Source organism: Rutidosis leptorrhynchoides, chromosome 9 (assembly GCF_046630445.1).
Source record: "Rutidosis leptorrhynchoides isolate AG116_Rl617_1_P2 chromosome 9, CSIRO_AGI_Rlap_v1, whole genome shotgun sequence".
Lineage (NCBI taxonomy): Eukaryota > Viridiplantae > Streptophyta > Magnoliopsida > Asterales > Asteraceae > Rutidosis > Rutidosis leptorrhynchoides.
The window spans coordinates 234,665,971-234,683,341 of record NC_092341.1 but is presented as its reverse complement, the minus strand read 5'-3'; the positions used below and the strand labels follow the sequence as shown (position 1 = coordinate 234,683,341).

General features: G+C 32.1%; 1 protein-coding gene across 1 annotated transcript; it reads left to right on the top strand.

The window, feature by feature from the left end:
* Nucleotides 1-245: 245 nt before the first annotated feature.
* LOC139868594 (F-box protein At5g07610-like) lies at nt 246-1,445 on the top strand. The gene has a single exon (XM_071856929.1). The coding sequence runs from the start codon at nt 246-248 to the stop codon at nt 1,443-1,445; it is 1,200 nt and encodes a 399-aa protein (XP_071713030.1).
* Nucleotides 1,446-17,371: the final 15,926 nt, after the last annotated feature.

Genomic DNA, 17,371 nt, shown 5'->3' with positions numbered 1-17,371 from the left:
ATTATGTCATCATTTTAGTGGTTAATTAGAGTATATAGATATATAGATAGATATGAGTTAATAATAATTATGTGTGGAGAATTTAACCCTTATACATCCGCATATACTGATTTTATACAACAATAATTCCACGTTACTTTCGTTACAAACTACGTACTATCTATAAAACCTAAACGTTTAATTAGATTTGCAATTTTAATCAGTTCTCGAATTTTTTAGTCACTCTGAATTCTGATAATAATATAATGGTGAATCGAAGAACCAAACTCAGAAGGATTAATAATACTCGCAAAACACATGAGTCCGATGATCATCATCAACAGGTTGAATCGAGAGAATTAATCGATTACAACGACGATCTTCTAATTCAAATCTTAAGTCGACTTCCGGCTGATTCCATTGTTCGATTTAAATCCGTCTCCAAACACTGGCAGTCGCTTTTAAGCCACCGCGAGTTCACCCTTCCGTACGACCGACTTTCAGTCTTACGCGTACATGGTATTTTTTACGGTTCTTCTTACGTCCACTATGATACTAAAAACCCTAACCAAAACTGTCCCCTTTCTCGTCGTAGTCCATATTTTCATCCAAGCTCTCATGGTATCAGAATCGTGCAATCTTGTAATGGATTACTGCTATGCAGCATTGTGAAAGAAATTGAACGTGCTCGTGAATACTACGTGTTTAATCCCACTACAAACCAACTTGAAATCGTTCAATCAATTAAAGAAGGCCGTGCAGTTGGTACTCGTATCCGTTTTGTGGGTCTGGTGTATCATCCCACAGAAGGTAAACATTACAAACTCGTTTGTATGTATATTATTGAAACTTCACGTGAATTACGAGTTCAGATTTACTCATCTGATATCAAGAGATGGAAGCTTTTAAGTGACGTTTACACAAAATATAATTATCCGCCTACTTTTAAACATGGAGCGTATGTTGATGGGGGTATTTACTGGGCTCCTTTTGGTTTGTTTGCGTGGCACCCATATTACTTTAATCTTGAAGAAGAAAAGTTGCAAAAGTTGAAATTATTATGTCCGCTTGATCCTTATGCAGGGCAGACTGTCTATTACTTTGGGGAATCACGGGGACATTTTCATATGGTGGTGATGATTAGATGTGAAGGAGGTTTATACTTACGTATTTATGAAATGATGAGCGATCATTCGGGCTGGGTTGTAATGTTCCAAATTCTGATTGAAGAGTTTTTAGCTGAGTTCTTGAGAACTCACTATTTTGACTATAGTTTTTTCAAAGTTTTAGATGTTGTTAGAGGTGAAAAGGAAGGAGATACGTTTTTGGTGCTGAAATTTCCGGGTGAGATTAGAAGTTATAATCTTTTGGAAAAGAGTTATAACAAGTTGTTTGATGTCCCAACAACGATCGAAGGAAGAACCATGAAAGCTCATCGTTATATTCAAACAATAGGTTTATTCTAATGTTTCTTGAGTTTGATTGTAAGTTTTATTGATTACCAGTCTTACGTTTGAGAAGATTTGTTTTGAATTTTCTCTTTTATTATTTAATAGTAAGTACATATATATTTGAAGTACTACTCTGTTGTGCTTTTGATATGACAAAATTAAATATCATCACTTTGTAAATTGATTGGATTGGGTCACAATTAGCCAGCTGATTTCATCTTCCGTTTCGGGTCAAAATTAGCACCTCAAAGTGTAATGTGGTTGTAAGTAGTGTAGCTGTAGATGTTTTAAAGTTGGAAGGTTCATGCCATTAACTATTTATATATTCATGATGACCATATATTTGTACTAGCCTGTAGCCTCTTGTACAATGTACAAAGTTATTACTAGTATTTATGTACATTATCATCTGTGTTGGCTTAGGAACCTTGATTAATTGATTGCTTTTAGAATGCCTCGTCACTCTCAGATTTGATTCAGCAAAGCTTGATCATCTTTGTAGGATTTTAGCCATCTTGTTAAGCAATGTCCGAGTTTTTTTTTCTCAAAAAAGGTAATAACATATAAACGGATCCAAAAATCAACGAGTACAACCGACACAACGAATCCAAAATGAGCCATAACCAAACAACACAAACCTAAACAAAACGGTTACACCAAGGTGAGAACCTGTTTAACTAGAAAGTAAAACAAGCCAAAAGCTATAACTGGAAATGTGATACCGACTACCAAGGTTGCAAAATTCGCTATTCGGAGATTAATCGGTCGAGACTTTGGAAAGATTAATCGCCAATTCGGGGATTAATCGGATTGTACTGTATACATTTAAATATTAAATTTTAAAAAATATATGTGAAAATATCGAAAAAAAATCATAAATATAAAAATAAACTTTAACATAATTGTCTAAAATTGTTCAATTTGCTCCATAACTATGGAGTTTGGTTTAAATTCATGTTAAAATGTTAACCATTTTTTACTTTAACCGATTTTGGTTACCAAATTCGTTTTTGACCCATCAATTGACGTTGACCGTTTAATTAAACGGTTTTTTGAAAATCGAAACGGATTGCTCTTAAAAATGATTAATCGGAGATTAATCGGCGAGTAATCGGGTTTTTTACAACACTGCCGACCACTATACAACATATAAATACCGCCGTCACCCGCCAGACATGCTGCCGGAAAAAGCCAGAAAAAACCGACAGCCTTCTTAGTAGCTCTGAACCAGGAAGAAAATCCAACAACAAACCAAGAAGAGAACCCAGCAACATCTTCAGCCAAAAATAGATTGAGCTTTGTAATTGGTTTTACTTGATCCTTTGAGCACATAATATAATACTACATAGTATTCTCTATGACAACTCCTTGGTGTATCTATAAATCAGCTAGAACTTTGTTTAGTGTTTCTTTTGATTCTGGGTCGGCGATTGTGATGACCCGAAAATTTCTGACCAAATTTAAACTTAATCTTTGTATGATTAACATTTCCGACACGATATGCAAAGTCTGTAAAACTGAATCTCAAAATTTTTGAACTACTTTTATATATTTAAATACCCTTCGGTTGTTTTCGACGATTCGCGAACAATTATATGTAAATAGATACATATATACTATAACTTGAAAAGGTAACAATGTATTAATTATTTGATACCGTACATTAAACTTATTGGTTTAAATATTTATTTGAATATATATGATAAGTTGAAATATTTATTATTAAAATTTATTTATAAATAACTTCCAATGTGTATTTAAAAACTGATTTATGTATATTAAAAAGATATATACATATATATAATTTCAAGTTATTTAGTAAACGATAGTAACATTTTCAAATTGCTACAGTATCCAAAATGCTACAGTTTTTTTGAAAATCACTATTTGCTACAATGAATCACTATTTACATATATATCAATAAAACTGAGTATTGATTACATTAGTAAAATACTCCATAAAGATTATTAAATCTTTAATGTTTTAGAGATTAGTCATTTCTAATTCAAGTCAAAAATCAAATGAGCTTAATATGATATTAACTCATCAAATTTGTATTACATTTGAAGAAAATATACATACATATATTTTCATAAAGACGGTAATAAAAATTCTTTTGTACAAAATATTACTTGTGAAATCTTTAACGGGTAGGTAATTCCCGAGAAATATATAAGTTCACAATTAATATGTTATACTGTACATTCTTCAACTTTGATTCAAAAATTATTAACTATGCTCACAGCGATATACAATCGTTTCCATACAAATTCAATTACATATTCTGATATTGACGGATCAGAATCCAAGTCAGGATTTAACGTGTGACATCATTCTTAGATCTCTACATCTTTCAAAGCTATACTTTGACTTCAAAACTATGCAAGATCCTTTAGCATTGTTTTTACCGAAAATAACCTTGCAATTCCTTTTCAAAGTATCCAGTATTATCAACCATTCAACCAGTCAACGACGACCTTTCAGACTTGTAACTTTGGCACATACGTTTTTGTTATCGGGGAATCTTTCATGTTCCACCATATTAGCAGTAAATTTACCAACAACTTCATTGATCTTTGACCTTTCGAAAAATCCTTATACTCATTGAAACCATATCATGTACTCATCCACATCTTATAACGGCAATTGCCATACCAACTATCAGGAATTAGCAATCAGTATTTTGAAATCTTGTAGCACATCTACGCCAACAGTTATATGTGTACATATAACATCTACCTCCTGGACTTACATACTTCGAATGTGAAGTTTCCGAAAAACACCCCAAACTACGAAACTAGTTCTCCGAATTTTGGAAAAATGTTGATGAAGCAGCAAAAACTGTAAACGACCTTAACAGTCAAAAGTTTGATGATAAAGAATAGTATGGTGGTAAAGCTGAGAAAAAGAGAAAGTTTGGAACTGGAAAACGGATTGAGCAAAGTATGAAAGAGGCTGTGGATAAATCACAAGGACGAAACCTGTCTTCAAAGAATCCAAATGATTCAGTATCTGCTGAAGCCATTAACGAATACCTTGCTTCCGAATCTAAACTCTTGCGGACAATATTCTTCATCATCCTCTGATATTAGAAATTCTAAGATATCATCGTATCTTTCATTATAAATATCCTCGATATTTCTGAAGATATCTTCATACCTATTCTTATCGGAAATCATTCATCTCTTCGCACTATCTGTGTTACATCATAAAAGAAACTATTTTAGTTTCTAATTTCTGAAAATTTTGAAAAATGGATGTTTTTGAAGTAGTGTTGGGAACTGAAGCATGAGTTAATATAATATAATGACACTTGATCAACGTGATTATACTACAGTAAGTCATGCTGAGTTTCTAATGGAACTTGATAAAAGTTCACATATAACACCCTCATCATGAACCATGTTACATAACTCTTTCATTCTATTTAATCTCTAAATATATCAAGAAAATACTTTTCTTGATGATTCGGTCTTTTCCATATATTCTGGTAATTTGACAAATCAAGATCGTGCCATTACAATTACCTTCTCGGAACACTAACTATGTTCATCCAAAACTCCATAGCTACGAATTCTGGACCATTATTCGCTTGACTTGAAGTCGGGAAGGAAAAATGAAAGCATGGAGCTCCTAAATATAAGGGAAAATATAAAGCCTGACAGCAACACATATATTATAAACCATGTATATCAATGCGTATAGCAATATAAAGATACGGGAGAATGATAAATACAACAATCCCTAGAGCATAATAGAAATAAACAGATTCTTCTGGTGGGAGCTGGAAAAGAAGGATGATTGTGGCAAACGTCAATATTAGGTCAAGAACCAGAACTGGATTGAGCATTTTCACAATCTTTTGAATGTATTAATTGGGGAAGAAAGAAGATTATAGGAGTGGTGAAAATAAATGAAACGGAAGAGGTTAATTTATAGCGAAATATCAGACATAGCAATCGAGGTAGATTACGCATTTAATCAAAGGAAATCCTAATTTCCTTAAATTTCGAAGAATCAAATCTTATTTAGATTATGAAGATTTTCTATTCCTTAAATTCCGGAAATCAATCATTACTACGTCAAAAGATAAGACGCATCTCTATTCTTCATTTCACTCTATTACGATAACTTCTCTTATACGCTTCGAGTAATTGGATTGTTTTATCCATATTATTCAACGGTGATAAAAAAAAATTTCTATTTATCAACTCATATTCGTCATGAAAACATTTTTATTGTTAGCCATGACGACCTCACTCAAATTTCGGGACGAAATTTCTTTAACGGGTAGGTACTGTGATGACCCGAAAATTTCTGACCAAATTTAAACTTAATCTTTGTATGATTAACATTTCCGACACGATAAGCAAAGTCTGTAAAACTGAATCTCAAAATTTTTGAACTACTTTTATATATTTAAATACCATTCGGTTATTTTTGACGATTCGCGAACAATTATATGTAAATAGATACATATATACTATAACTTGAAAAGGTAACAATGTATTAATTATTTGATACCGTACATTAAACTTATTGGTTTAAATATTTATTTGAATTTGAATATATATGATAAGTTGAAATATTTATTATTAAAATTTATTTATAAATAACTTCCAATGTGTATTTAAAAACTGATTTATGTATATTAAAAAGATATATACATATATATATAATTTCAAGTTATTTAGTAAACGATAGTAACATTTTCAAATTGCTACAGTACCCAAAATGCTACAGTGTTTTTAAAAATAACTATTTGCTACAGTGAATTTGCTACAGTGAATTGCTACAGTGGTATAGTTTATGGATGATTTAAGACTATATTTTGACAAAGGTACGAGTCACGAAATGTAAAATGCAAGTTTTCTAAGTGTACGAAAATGCGTTCGAGAAACCGGAACCGGGACATAAGTCGAGTGACGACGTACGACATATCGGAACAAAAATTACAAGTCAACTATGCACGTGAATTTAATATAATATATAATTAATTATATAAATTATATATATTATATATTAATATTTATATTATGTCGACAAAGATAAAAACAAACGAACCAGGCTGGTGACAGTTGGCCATGCGATCGCATGGCCATATGCCCATGAAACCATGCGATCGCATGGAAGGAGAAATCAGGCCACACTATAAAAGCTCGACCATTTCTACTTCTGATTTAATTTAATTTTAATCCGTATTATTTAAATTATTTAAATTATTATTATTATTAATAAGATTATTATTAATCTTATTATTTTTATTATTAGTGTTATTATTTTTGCGATACAAAAATAATAATGTACATAAAATATTACGACAGAGTGCTGTCCAAGTAATTTTCAAAACGAATTTCCGAGCGAGCTAGAGCTAAGGAAAATATGGGTTATTACCAAGGAAATTATGGGTAATGTTCGGGGGTATTTTTGTGAATCAAACCTCGTGTTTATCATCTCCGATGCGTCTACGTGCTTTCCTGCAATATTGTATATCAATATTAAACAGTGAGTTTCATATGATCCCTTTTACTCAATATATTTTTGGGCTGAGAATACATGCGACAGTTTATAAATACTGAAAATACTAGATTTATATGCGTGAGTTTCATTTGCTCTCTTTTTAATTGCTTTTGCAATATATATTTTTGGGCTGAGAATACATTCACTTTATTTTAAACACAATGGATACAAGTACATACTAAATTCTACACTGAGTTTGAACCGAAAATCCCTTAGCTTTGGTAACTGTTAACTGTCAGTTATAAGAACTGGTGGGAGCGAGTAGTAGTATATGGATCCATAGGGCTTGATATCCCCGTCCGAGCTAGAGCACTAGCCTTTTAACGGACGTATGCTATTTGAGAAGCGTACACATTGGTTTGCGTGTATTATTAAGATGATTATACAAAGGGTATAAATTATATATACGTTAAGTTTAGTTACCAGGGTGCTCAATTTCGTAGAATATTTTGATAAACGTTTCTGGATGAAACAACTGAAATCTTGTGATCCACCTTTATATACAGATTATGCGCAACATTAAAACTATGAACTCACCAACTTTTGTGTTGACACTTGTTAGCATGTTTATTCTCAGGTTTCCTAGAAGTCTTCTGCTGTTTGCTTAGATGTTAGACAAGCTATGTGCATGGAGTCTTACATGACATATTTTTCAAGAAAACGTTGCATTCACCAAATCATCACCATGTATCTTATTTTGACTGCATTGTCAACGGAAATACTGTTGTAAACTATTATTTATGGTGATTGTCTATATGTAGAAATCATCAGATGTCGAAAACCTTTGATTTAAATATTCATTTATGGTGTGCCTTTTCAAAAGAATGCAATGTTTGCAAAACGTATCATATAGAGGTCAAATACCTCGCAATGAAATCAATGAATGACGTGTTCGTCCATATGGATTTGGAGCGATCGTCACAGCGATCAGAGTGATGAATTGTGATATATATTTAACTCATAAACTTTCATACAAAATCATGTAAACTTAAGTTGACAGGTTTGTTTCCCTTTAGATTTTCATGTAGTTTGAACCCAGTGTGGTCTACTATGTTCCAAATATCATATTCATCACCAATTTACAGCAGTTAGATATGTTACAATACAAAATTTTATGCTTTTCAAAAAAAAAAAAAAAAAAAAGATATGTTACAATACAACTTGACATGTTATTTTTTTAAAGGCATACAACTTGTCCTGTTCGGATATTTATTACTTAAAAATTACAGTATATCTTTGAGAGTGACTATTTGATTGAGTCAACGGCAAGCGTCGATTGATTGACGACTTGACTGTCGTTTAGAGCCCAAATTGAATTCCAGGCGAGATTTACACCTATGAAAATTTGATTCTACTATGAGATTTAAAAACCATGGAAATTTGATTCTACCATTTTCATGACGTCTCATTTTTTTATATTTATTTTTTATCTACTTACTGGCCCTCTTGAAAACAAACTCTTTTTCTATTAAACATTAAGCGGGAGGACTTTCTCTAATCTTGGGAGTGTTTCATGTTGGAAATTTAGTGTAATTGAGGGATTTAATCTACACTTGTAAATGGGTTAGGAGGTACGGAGTGTACACCCATTAAGTGATAGATTACACGGACCCAAAAGTGGTTTTCCATTATCACAAATTTGAGTGATTACGAAAGTATTATTCCTGCACTAGGTGAAACATCTCCATCGTGGAAATAAAACAAACAACTTTATGAAAAGGATTTGTTTTAGATTTGAAAAGAAAATTGAATTTTATGAAAAGGATTTAATTGATTTCCTTGATTTGGTTGTTGGAAATAAAATAAACAACTTTATGAAAAGGATTTGTTTTAGATTTGAAAAGGAAATTGAATTTTATGAAATGGATTTAATCGATTTTCTTGATTTGGTTGTTGGAAATAAAACAAACAACTTTATGAAAAGGATTTGTTTTAGATTTGAAAAGGAAATTAGTTAGTGAAACATCTCCATCGTGGAATAATACTTGTTTTTGGGTGCCTATAAATAAGGACTATCATTCATGAGAAAAAATAAAAATAGATAAAAAAAAAACACCTTAATACTCTTATGCAAAAGAGTTCTTGTTTACTGCCATTAACAAGAACTAATCTCTGTCTTATCCCAAAGTGATATTCATGTAACCCACGCAATAAGGGTCGAATAATTACTTTCGAAAAGTGATACTACGATTCAGTGATTTATCCGCTATCGATTATTTTACCCTACACGAAATTTCAATAAAACCTCCAACAATCGAAAGTAATTATTTGTTATAATCGATGGCGGCTACGATGAAACACATGACGGAGAATTTTTCTAAACTTGATAAGTTTGAGGGAATTGATTTTAGGAGATGGCAAAAGAAGATGCACTTCTTTCTGAGCAGCATGAGTGTGGTGTACGTACTCAGCACACCAATTCCTGAAGATCATGGTGATGATGCCACTGTTGAACAAATTCGGAAAAGGTTCAAGTGGGAGAAAGATGACTACATCGCTAGAGGTTTAATCCTCAATGGTATGGCTGATTCCCTTTTTGATATTTACCTAAATGTTGAATCTGCTAAAGAACTATGGGACTGTTTAGAAACCAAGTATATGTCTGAGGATGCTTCTAGTAAAAAGTTCCTTGTGAGTAATTTTAATAATTACAAGATGGTCGATTCTGGACCTGTATTGGAACAATACAGTGAGCTCATTCGTATACTTGGTCAATTCACACAACATAAGATGAACATGGATGAGTCTATTCAAGTCTCAAGCATAATTGATAAACTACCTCCATCTTGAAAAGAATTTAAACATTCTTTGAAACATAAGAAGGAGGAGTTAACTCTTGTTGAGTTGGGTAGTCATCTGCGTATTGAGGAATCCCTCAGGTTGCAGGATAATGACAAGCCAAAGAGCAACGAAGTTGCTGGTACGTCTGTTATCAATATGGTGGAACATAAAAAGTTCACTAGTAATAATGACAAAAAGGGAAAACGTAAACATCAAGGTAATAACAAAGTTGATCCTAATAAGAAGTCTAAATTGACTTGTTGGAAGTGTGGTAAATCTGGACACTTGAAGAGGGATTGCAAGGTTATTTTTGGCACTAACAATGCTAATGGATCTAGTACAAATGGTTCGGGCAATGGTTCGAACAACCAAGCCCCGAAAGGTCAGAATATATTTAATAATTCAATTGAGAATTATTATGTTTCGTATATATCTGAGATTTGTTTTGTGCAAGATGATGATGTTGCGTGGTGGGTTGACTCTGGAGCTACTATTCATGTATGTAAGGATAAATGTTGGTTCAAGACTTACGAGTCGGTGACTGATGGATCAATTCTTCATATGGGAAATGAGTCAACGGCCTCTATTCATGGACGTGGTCGTGTGGATTTAAGTTTTAGTTCTGGAAAGATTGTTTCTTAGTTTAATGTTTTACATGTACCACAAATTAGGAAAAATTTGGTTTCAAGTAGTGAAACGACCCGTCCTTATCCACCTGGATGAAATCATCAACATCTGGTTCCATTGTGAGGTACTCTCCTAAATATGCCAAGAATGACTCCATGTAATGTCCTTAAAATGAGCAAATGCACAGCGGAAGACTTAATTCGTACCTGATAATAAACATGCTTAAAAGTGTCAACCAAAAGGTTGGTGAGTTCATAGGTTTATCATGATAATCATTTCAATATATTAATAAACCACAAGATATCCGTTATCATAAACATAATACACTCGCAAGTGTATGTAAAGCATTCTAAGTGGTTGAGCACTTGGTAACCATACTTAACTATTAATCAACGTCGCATATTCCCTTTATTATGAAATCTCACTACACTGTACCAAGTGTAGCCTACAAAACGAAGTACCGTGCAACTGTTGAATACTGGTCGTCCAGTCCGGTTGGGGTTGTCAGGCCCTATAGATCTATCAACAGGATTCGCGTTTACAATACCCATGTAAATAGTAGTTACCATGCTATAGGGAAATATGTCAGTGGTACAACTCAACGTAGAATGTATTTTTAAGTACTTGTGTCTATTTTGTAAACATTTATAAAAGCAGCGCATGTATTCTCAGCCCAAAAATATATATTGCAAAATCAATTAAAAAGGGAGCAAATAAAACTCACCATACTGTATTTTGTAGTAAAAATACATATGACTATATTGAACGACACAGGGTTGGCCTCGGATTCACGAACCTATATTATATATATATATATATATATATATATATATATATACAAACAGATTTGATTATTATTACTTGTTAATTATATGTGTTAATATATATATATATATATATATATATATATATATATATATATATATATATATATATATATATATATATATATATATATATATATATATATATATATATATATTAACACATATAATTAACAAGTAATAATAATCAAATCTGTTTGTATATAATAATTATATATTACTTATTTAAAATAGTATTGTAATATTTATATAGTTATTATATATGTTTTTGATACATTTTTATATAGATAACTTGTGGTTTGTTAAAATAATGACCTTACTAATACTAAAATAGTGTTGATAATAATAATAATTAGTTTTAATAATGACAATACTAATTTTTGATAATAATACAAGTCATTTTATTTATAGTATTAATAATAATAATAATAATAATAATAATAATAATAATATATTAAAATAATGGTCATTATAATAATGATACTTTTGATGATACTTTTAAATAAATAAAAAATTAATTATAATGATAACTTTAATAAAAATTTTACTTTTTATAATAATAATAGTTTTTTTTAATGATAATGATAATGATAATAATAACTATAAATATAATAACAATACTAATGATAATAATAATAACAATAATATCCATAATACTTAATAATAATAATAATACTAATACTTAATGATAATAGTAATAACAATAATAATAATGATAATAATAACTACCTTAAAAAGATTTTCCAAAAATAAGGCCCCCGATCGGGCTCGAACCCGCATCATTTTATCGTCATCAACACAAAAACTATTTTTATCATCATCTTTATTTTCGTTATCCTTTCATGTATATCCTCACAAGATCATCACAGTCATCGACATCATATTCATCGTCGTTATCTTTTTTTTTTTTACTTATGCTCACGACCACTCCGGCCCAACAACAATATGGTAGTTGTATATCGGCCCGTTAACTACTCCATCATTCACGGTCCAATAGAAATAATGATTTATTGTGCCCCAACGAGTAGTACAACTAGTTCCCAGTCCACTTAACTAAATAGAATTACAGCCCAATCGTTTTACCTTAATATCCTTATATTATTATCATTAGTTCATCGAACATTAACGAGCATAGTGCTCGTTTATTGATCTGACCCAAAGTATTTTTGGATATCAATCCATTTAGTGATAGCCAAAGGAGTAAATCAGATAAGAAGGAAAGAGAAAAAAAATAACTAAACAAGAGTGCTCGTGTCTTCTTGCGACCAAAAAGAAAGAGTAGGTGGACAGCTGCACCTTTTGTTTGTGGGGAAATTATCACACTTTAACTTGTTTTGACTCCTTTATATTTATCATTTTCTCCCATTGTTTATAACAGGAAAACCAAGTAAATAGCTGAAGAAGTATGTAGACGTTTACGTGGACTATTTTGTCGGACTGAAACATAAAACACGACAATAGCAGGTGAGTTTCTCATAGGCTGTTTGGACAGACAGTGGTGGAGATTGTGATTGGTCTTACGGCTGTTATGTGGTGATATAGAGTATCGATTTTTAATGGTGGGTTTTGTTTGATCTTCGGCCGGAAACAGAAACGAACAGAAAACAAGTCGTAGTAATTGTGGTTGAACTATAATCATAGTGATGGTGGTGGTAGTGTTAAAGTGGTGACGGTGGAAGTGGTGGTGGATTCCCGGTGGTTCTTGGTCTCGGTGTATCAACAATAAATGGGTTTTGAAGTTCAAATAACAAAAATACCCAAGTGGATTTGTGGTTTTGTGATTCGAAAAGAAACAGAAATCACCAATAAAAAAATTTACGTTGATGGTGGTGGCATGTGGTGATCATGTAAAGATGGCGATTATGGGTGGTGACAGCTCGTGGTGATGGTTCATGGTGGTTATGGAGTGGAAGAGGGTGGCGGTAGAGGGAAGAAGAAGTGGTGGTGTTTGGTTGTTTATAGTGACCGTGGGTGTTCACGTTTTGCATGGTGGTGACCGGTGATCTTAAATTGATCGTTTAACATGAAGCATGGTAGCAAAAAGGGTGGCTGTGGTGGTAGTCTTGGTGGTTTGGTTCGTCAGCAGAAACAAAAATAAAGATATATATATATATATATATATATATATATATATATATATATATATATATATATATATATATATATATATATATATGTTTTCATGGTGAGGGATGATGGTATTTTAAATGGGTTTGGTTTTGGCTTCGAGTTGTAGTTTGCAGAAGATGTTATGGAAATGCTACGGTGGTGTTGAGATGACGAGGATGAAGGTGGAAGTGGTGCTCCGGTTGACTGTGAAGTGAGGAAGAAGAAAAAACACAATTTGGGGTGTGGTAGCATGTATCTTATGTATGTGCATATAATATATATATATATATATATATATATATATATATATATATATATATATATATATATATATATATATATATATATATATATATATAATTGTGATTGTGATAGTGGGAAACAACTGCAATAAACAGCAATAATTTAACATCTTGTGACAATTAGTTGGTTGTATACTACCGAAAGTTTTCTCTGAATTGAAATATTGTACCCCATCGTTACTCAGTGGCAGATAAAAGCATTCCGGAAAAAAAAATCCCAAATTTTTAAATTAACTATATTTAATATACTCTCTCTCTATATATAGATTTATTTTAATAACAATTTAATTATATCACATATTATTATTTTAAGTCATTATATATACATGTATTTATATTTATATATATACACATTTAATAACAAATAATGGTTCGTGAATCGTCGAAACTAGTCGAGGTTAAAGGAATGTATGTAAACAGTTCAAAAATTTTTGAGACTCAACCTAACAGACTTTGCTTATCGTGTCAAGACTACGAAATCGTATCGAGAGTTTGGTTTAAAATTAGTCGAAATTTTCCGGGTCGTTACAGTACCCACCCGTTAAAGAAATTTCGTCCCCGAAATTTAAGTGAGGTCGTCATAGCTAACAATAAGAATGTTTTTTATGACGAATATGAGTTGACAGATAGAGTTTTATCACCATTGGGTAATGTAGATAAAACAATTCGATTACTCGAAGCGTACGAGTGAAGCTATCACAAAAGAGTGAAAAGTTTCATCTTAACTTTTGACGTAGTCATGGTGGATTTCTGGAGTTCATGGAATTTAAAGAAAATCTTCTAAGCAGAAAGGAATTATAATAGCACGAATTATTAGCAACTGTTGGAATTACGGAAGAACAGAAATATCAAGGAAATATTTCCGTGATATGCTTAGAGATTAAGTAGAATGAAAGAGTTATGTAACATGGCACATGATGACGATATTGTCTGTGAATCATCACGTTCCACTAGAAATTTAGCATGACTTACTGTAATATAACCACGTTGGCCCGACGTCATTATATTATACTAACTCATGCTTCAATTCCCTACACTTCTCCAAAAATCATCCATAATTTAAACTCAGATTTTATAGAAGGATAGAAACTGAAACAGTTTCTTTTATGAGGTAACATATATAGCTCGAGAAGATAGATAATTTCGGACGAAGATATTTATGAAGATATCTTTAGAAATATTGAAGATATTTATGACGATATTTTGAAATTTCTAGATCGAATGATGATGTAGAAAACGTTTCCGCAAGGATTTTAACATGACTTCGGAGCAAGATTTTCTCTAAAGATTTCGGCGGATCCAGAATTTCCTGGATTCTTTGAATATAGGGTTTGGTCCTTGTATTTGTCCTTGGTCTCCTTCATGATTAGCTCAATCCATTTTTCAGTACCAAATTTTCTATCGAGCGTTCCCAACACTTCATTCTTTATCATCAACTTTTGGCCATTAAGACCATCTACAACATGCTGCTTCGTTAGCATTTTCAAAGTTTACGGATCTGGATCATCGGTTATCAAATCGAGGGTTTTCAAGAGAATTGTATTTTTAGATGATTAAATGCTGATGGTAGTATGGTGGAATATAAAAGGTTCTCCGGTAATGATGATGGAGGGCAACTTATATATCAAAGTTATAATATGGTTTGTTCGAATGAAAAGTCAAAGTTGATTTGCTGAAGCTGTGACAAAATTGGCTAATTTGAAAGGGATTGCAAAGTTATTTTGGATAATAATAACGCCAAAGGAGCTAGCGCATATACGTGTTAAACCTTTACTCAGGTTCCAAGAGTTTTTCAGGTGCATAACTGTATGCATAAACTTTTTCTTCCGTAGATGAAGTGCGGTTGGTTCATCTTCTCGATTGAGGTATTTTCAAGAATCATGAAAGATTTGAACATGGATTGGAATCGTCAAGTTTCAAATGAGATTTAAGATGATATCAAGTGGCAAACTTGAAGAGATGTTTAGTTTCATATGTTATAATCAGTATTTTAATTCATTTTAATTGTCCAAAGTTAGCAGTCCAATAATCCAATAGTCCAACAATTCATATATAGTTGAATATATAATATTCGAATTAATTAATACGTATCGTGACCCGCGTACCGGTCTCAGTATTGATCACAACTCAAACTATATATATATTTTGGAATCAACCTCAACCCTGTATAGCTAACTCCGTCATTTGCATATAGAGTGCCTTTGATTGTTCTGAAATATATATATAGATGGGTCGATATGATATGTCGAAACCTTGTATACGTGTCCCGTTATTTAAAGTGCGTAAAATAAATAACAGAAATTAAATGACAATAAATAAAATTGCGAGAATATAAATTGCGATAATTAAATTGCGATAAATAAAGTGTAACCAGTTAGCTAGGAACAGTTAGCTAGGAACAGTTAGCGTGGATTCTTAACAATATTTCAATTAATTAGTTCGTTTGTTTCTAACAAATTTTATTTGTCCAATGTTTTCTTCATTATGCCACTTGTTGGATTCTGATAGGTCAAAACCCAATATGAAATTGAATAAAAATAGTTATTCTGTGGTGAACGGATCTGTATATCGATGAATGTAAGTAGGATAGTAAATGACTATTGAATCAGATTTGAAGAATGTACAGTGTAACTTATTAATGTGAAACTCCAATATTCTTCGGGTATTACCTACCCGTTAAAATATTTTCACCATTAACAGTTTGTACAAAAGAATTTTTAATTACAATCTTTATGAAAATATATATACATATATATTTTCTTCAGATGAAATCATGGATTTAATGAGTTAATATGATATTAGACTCATTTGATTTACTGTTAGAACAAGGATATATAATCTTTAAAACATTAGAGATTACATAATTGACATGTCGAACGAAGATAATTGATGTAGAACGATACGTAGAATGATAATTATACTCGAGGTACAAAATGAGACGTTGAGGCATGGATTGTTGATGGTACTGGTGCTGTTACTGATGGTACTATTGATGCAGGTGATGTTGCGGAAGCTGGTAGATTTTGCACCATATTCTTCAAATTGATTACTCAAGCGCGAAGTTCGCTAACTTCTTCTATTATTCAGGGATGATTGTTGGTCGGAATGAGCGGATGAATAAGGTTTAGAATTGAGGATAGAATATAATCGTGTCGAACTACTCTGGAAATGAGGTTGAAAATGGTGTTTCAGATAGATTCGCCGGTAGGTGCTTCAGGTTCTTCGCCAAGAGGGCAATTTGGTGGATGGAAAGGATCGCCTTCTTCGCGTCTCCATTGATCAAGTCGACTACGAACCCATCAGATGAATTAGGGATGGCTGATTGATTGATTCACTCTGGTGACACCGCTTTCGGAGCTTAGGTGAATATCCATGTCGGAATAGCTGTCAGAATAACTATCGGAATAGCTACCGAAATCTGAGGGACTCGAACTGGTTGAGTGATTCATCTCATACGATCAGATGAAGGATTTTCGATAAGAAATAGATTATAGGATGTAGATTAGTGCCCTGCAATACAGAGTTTACTTATGCATATATAATACTAAAATCCTATAAGTTATGGAGGAATCTATGGAAACTGTCAGACAAAGGTAACAATAACAGATACACTAAGATATGAATTTATCTATACACTGTCTATGCAATAGAGGCAGTAAGACGTGTTTAGATTTTAAGAATGAATAGCAGGTAATTTCCTACGGATGATAAGTAGATGATTTCCGACTAGAAATGATAAGCAAAATTTTGACATGCAGACACGGTCGAAGTCCAGAC

Excerpts from the sequence above, each read along its gene's own strand:
- LOC139868594 (XM_071856929.1), top strand. The coding sequence starts at position 246 with ATGGTGAATCGAAGAACCAAACTCAGAAGGATTAATAATACTCGCAAA.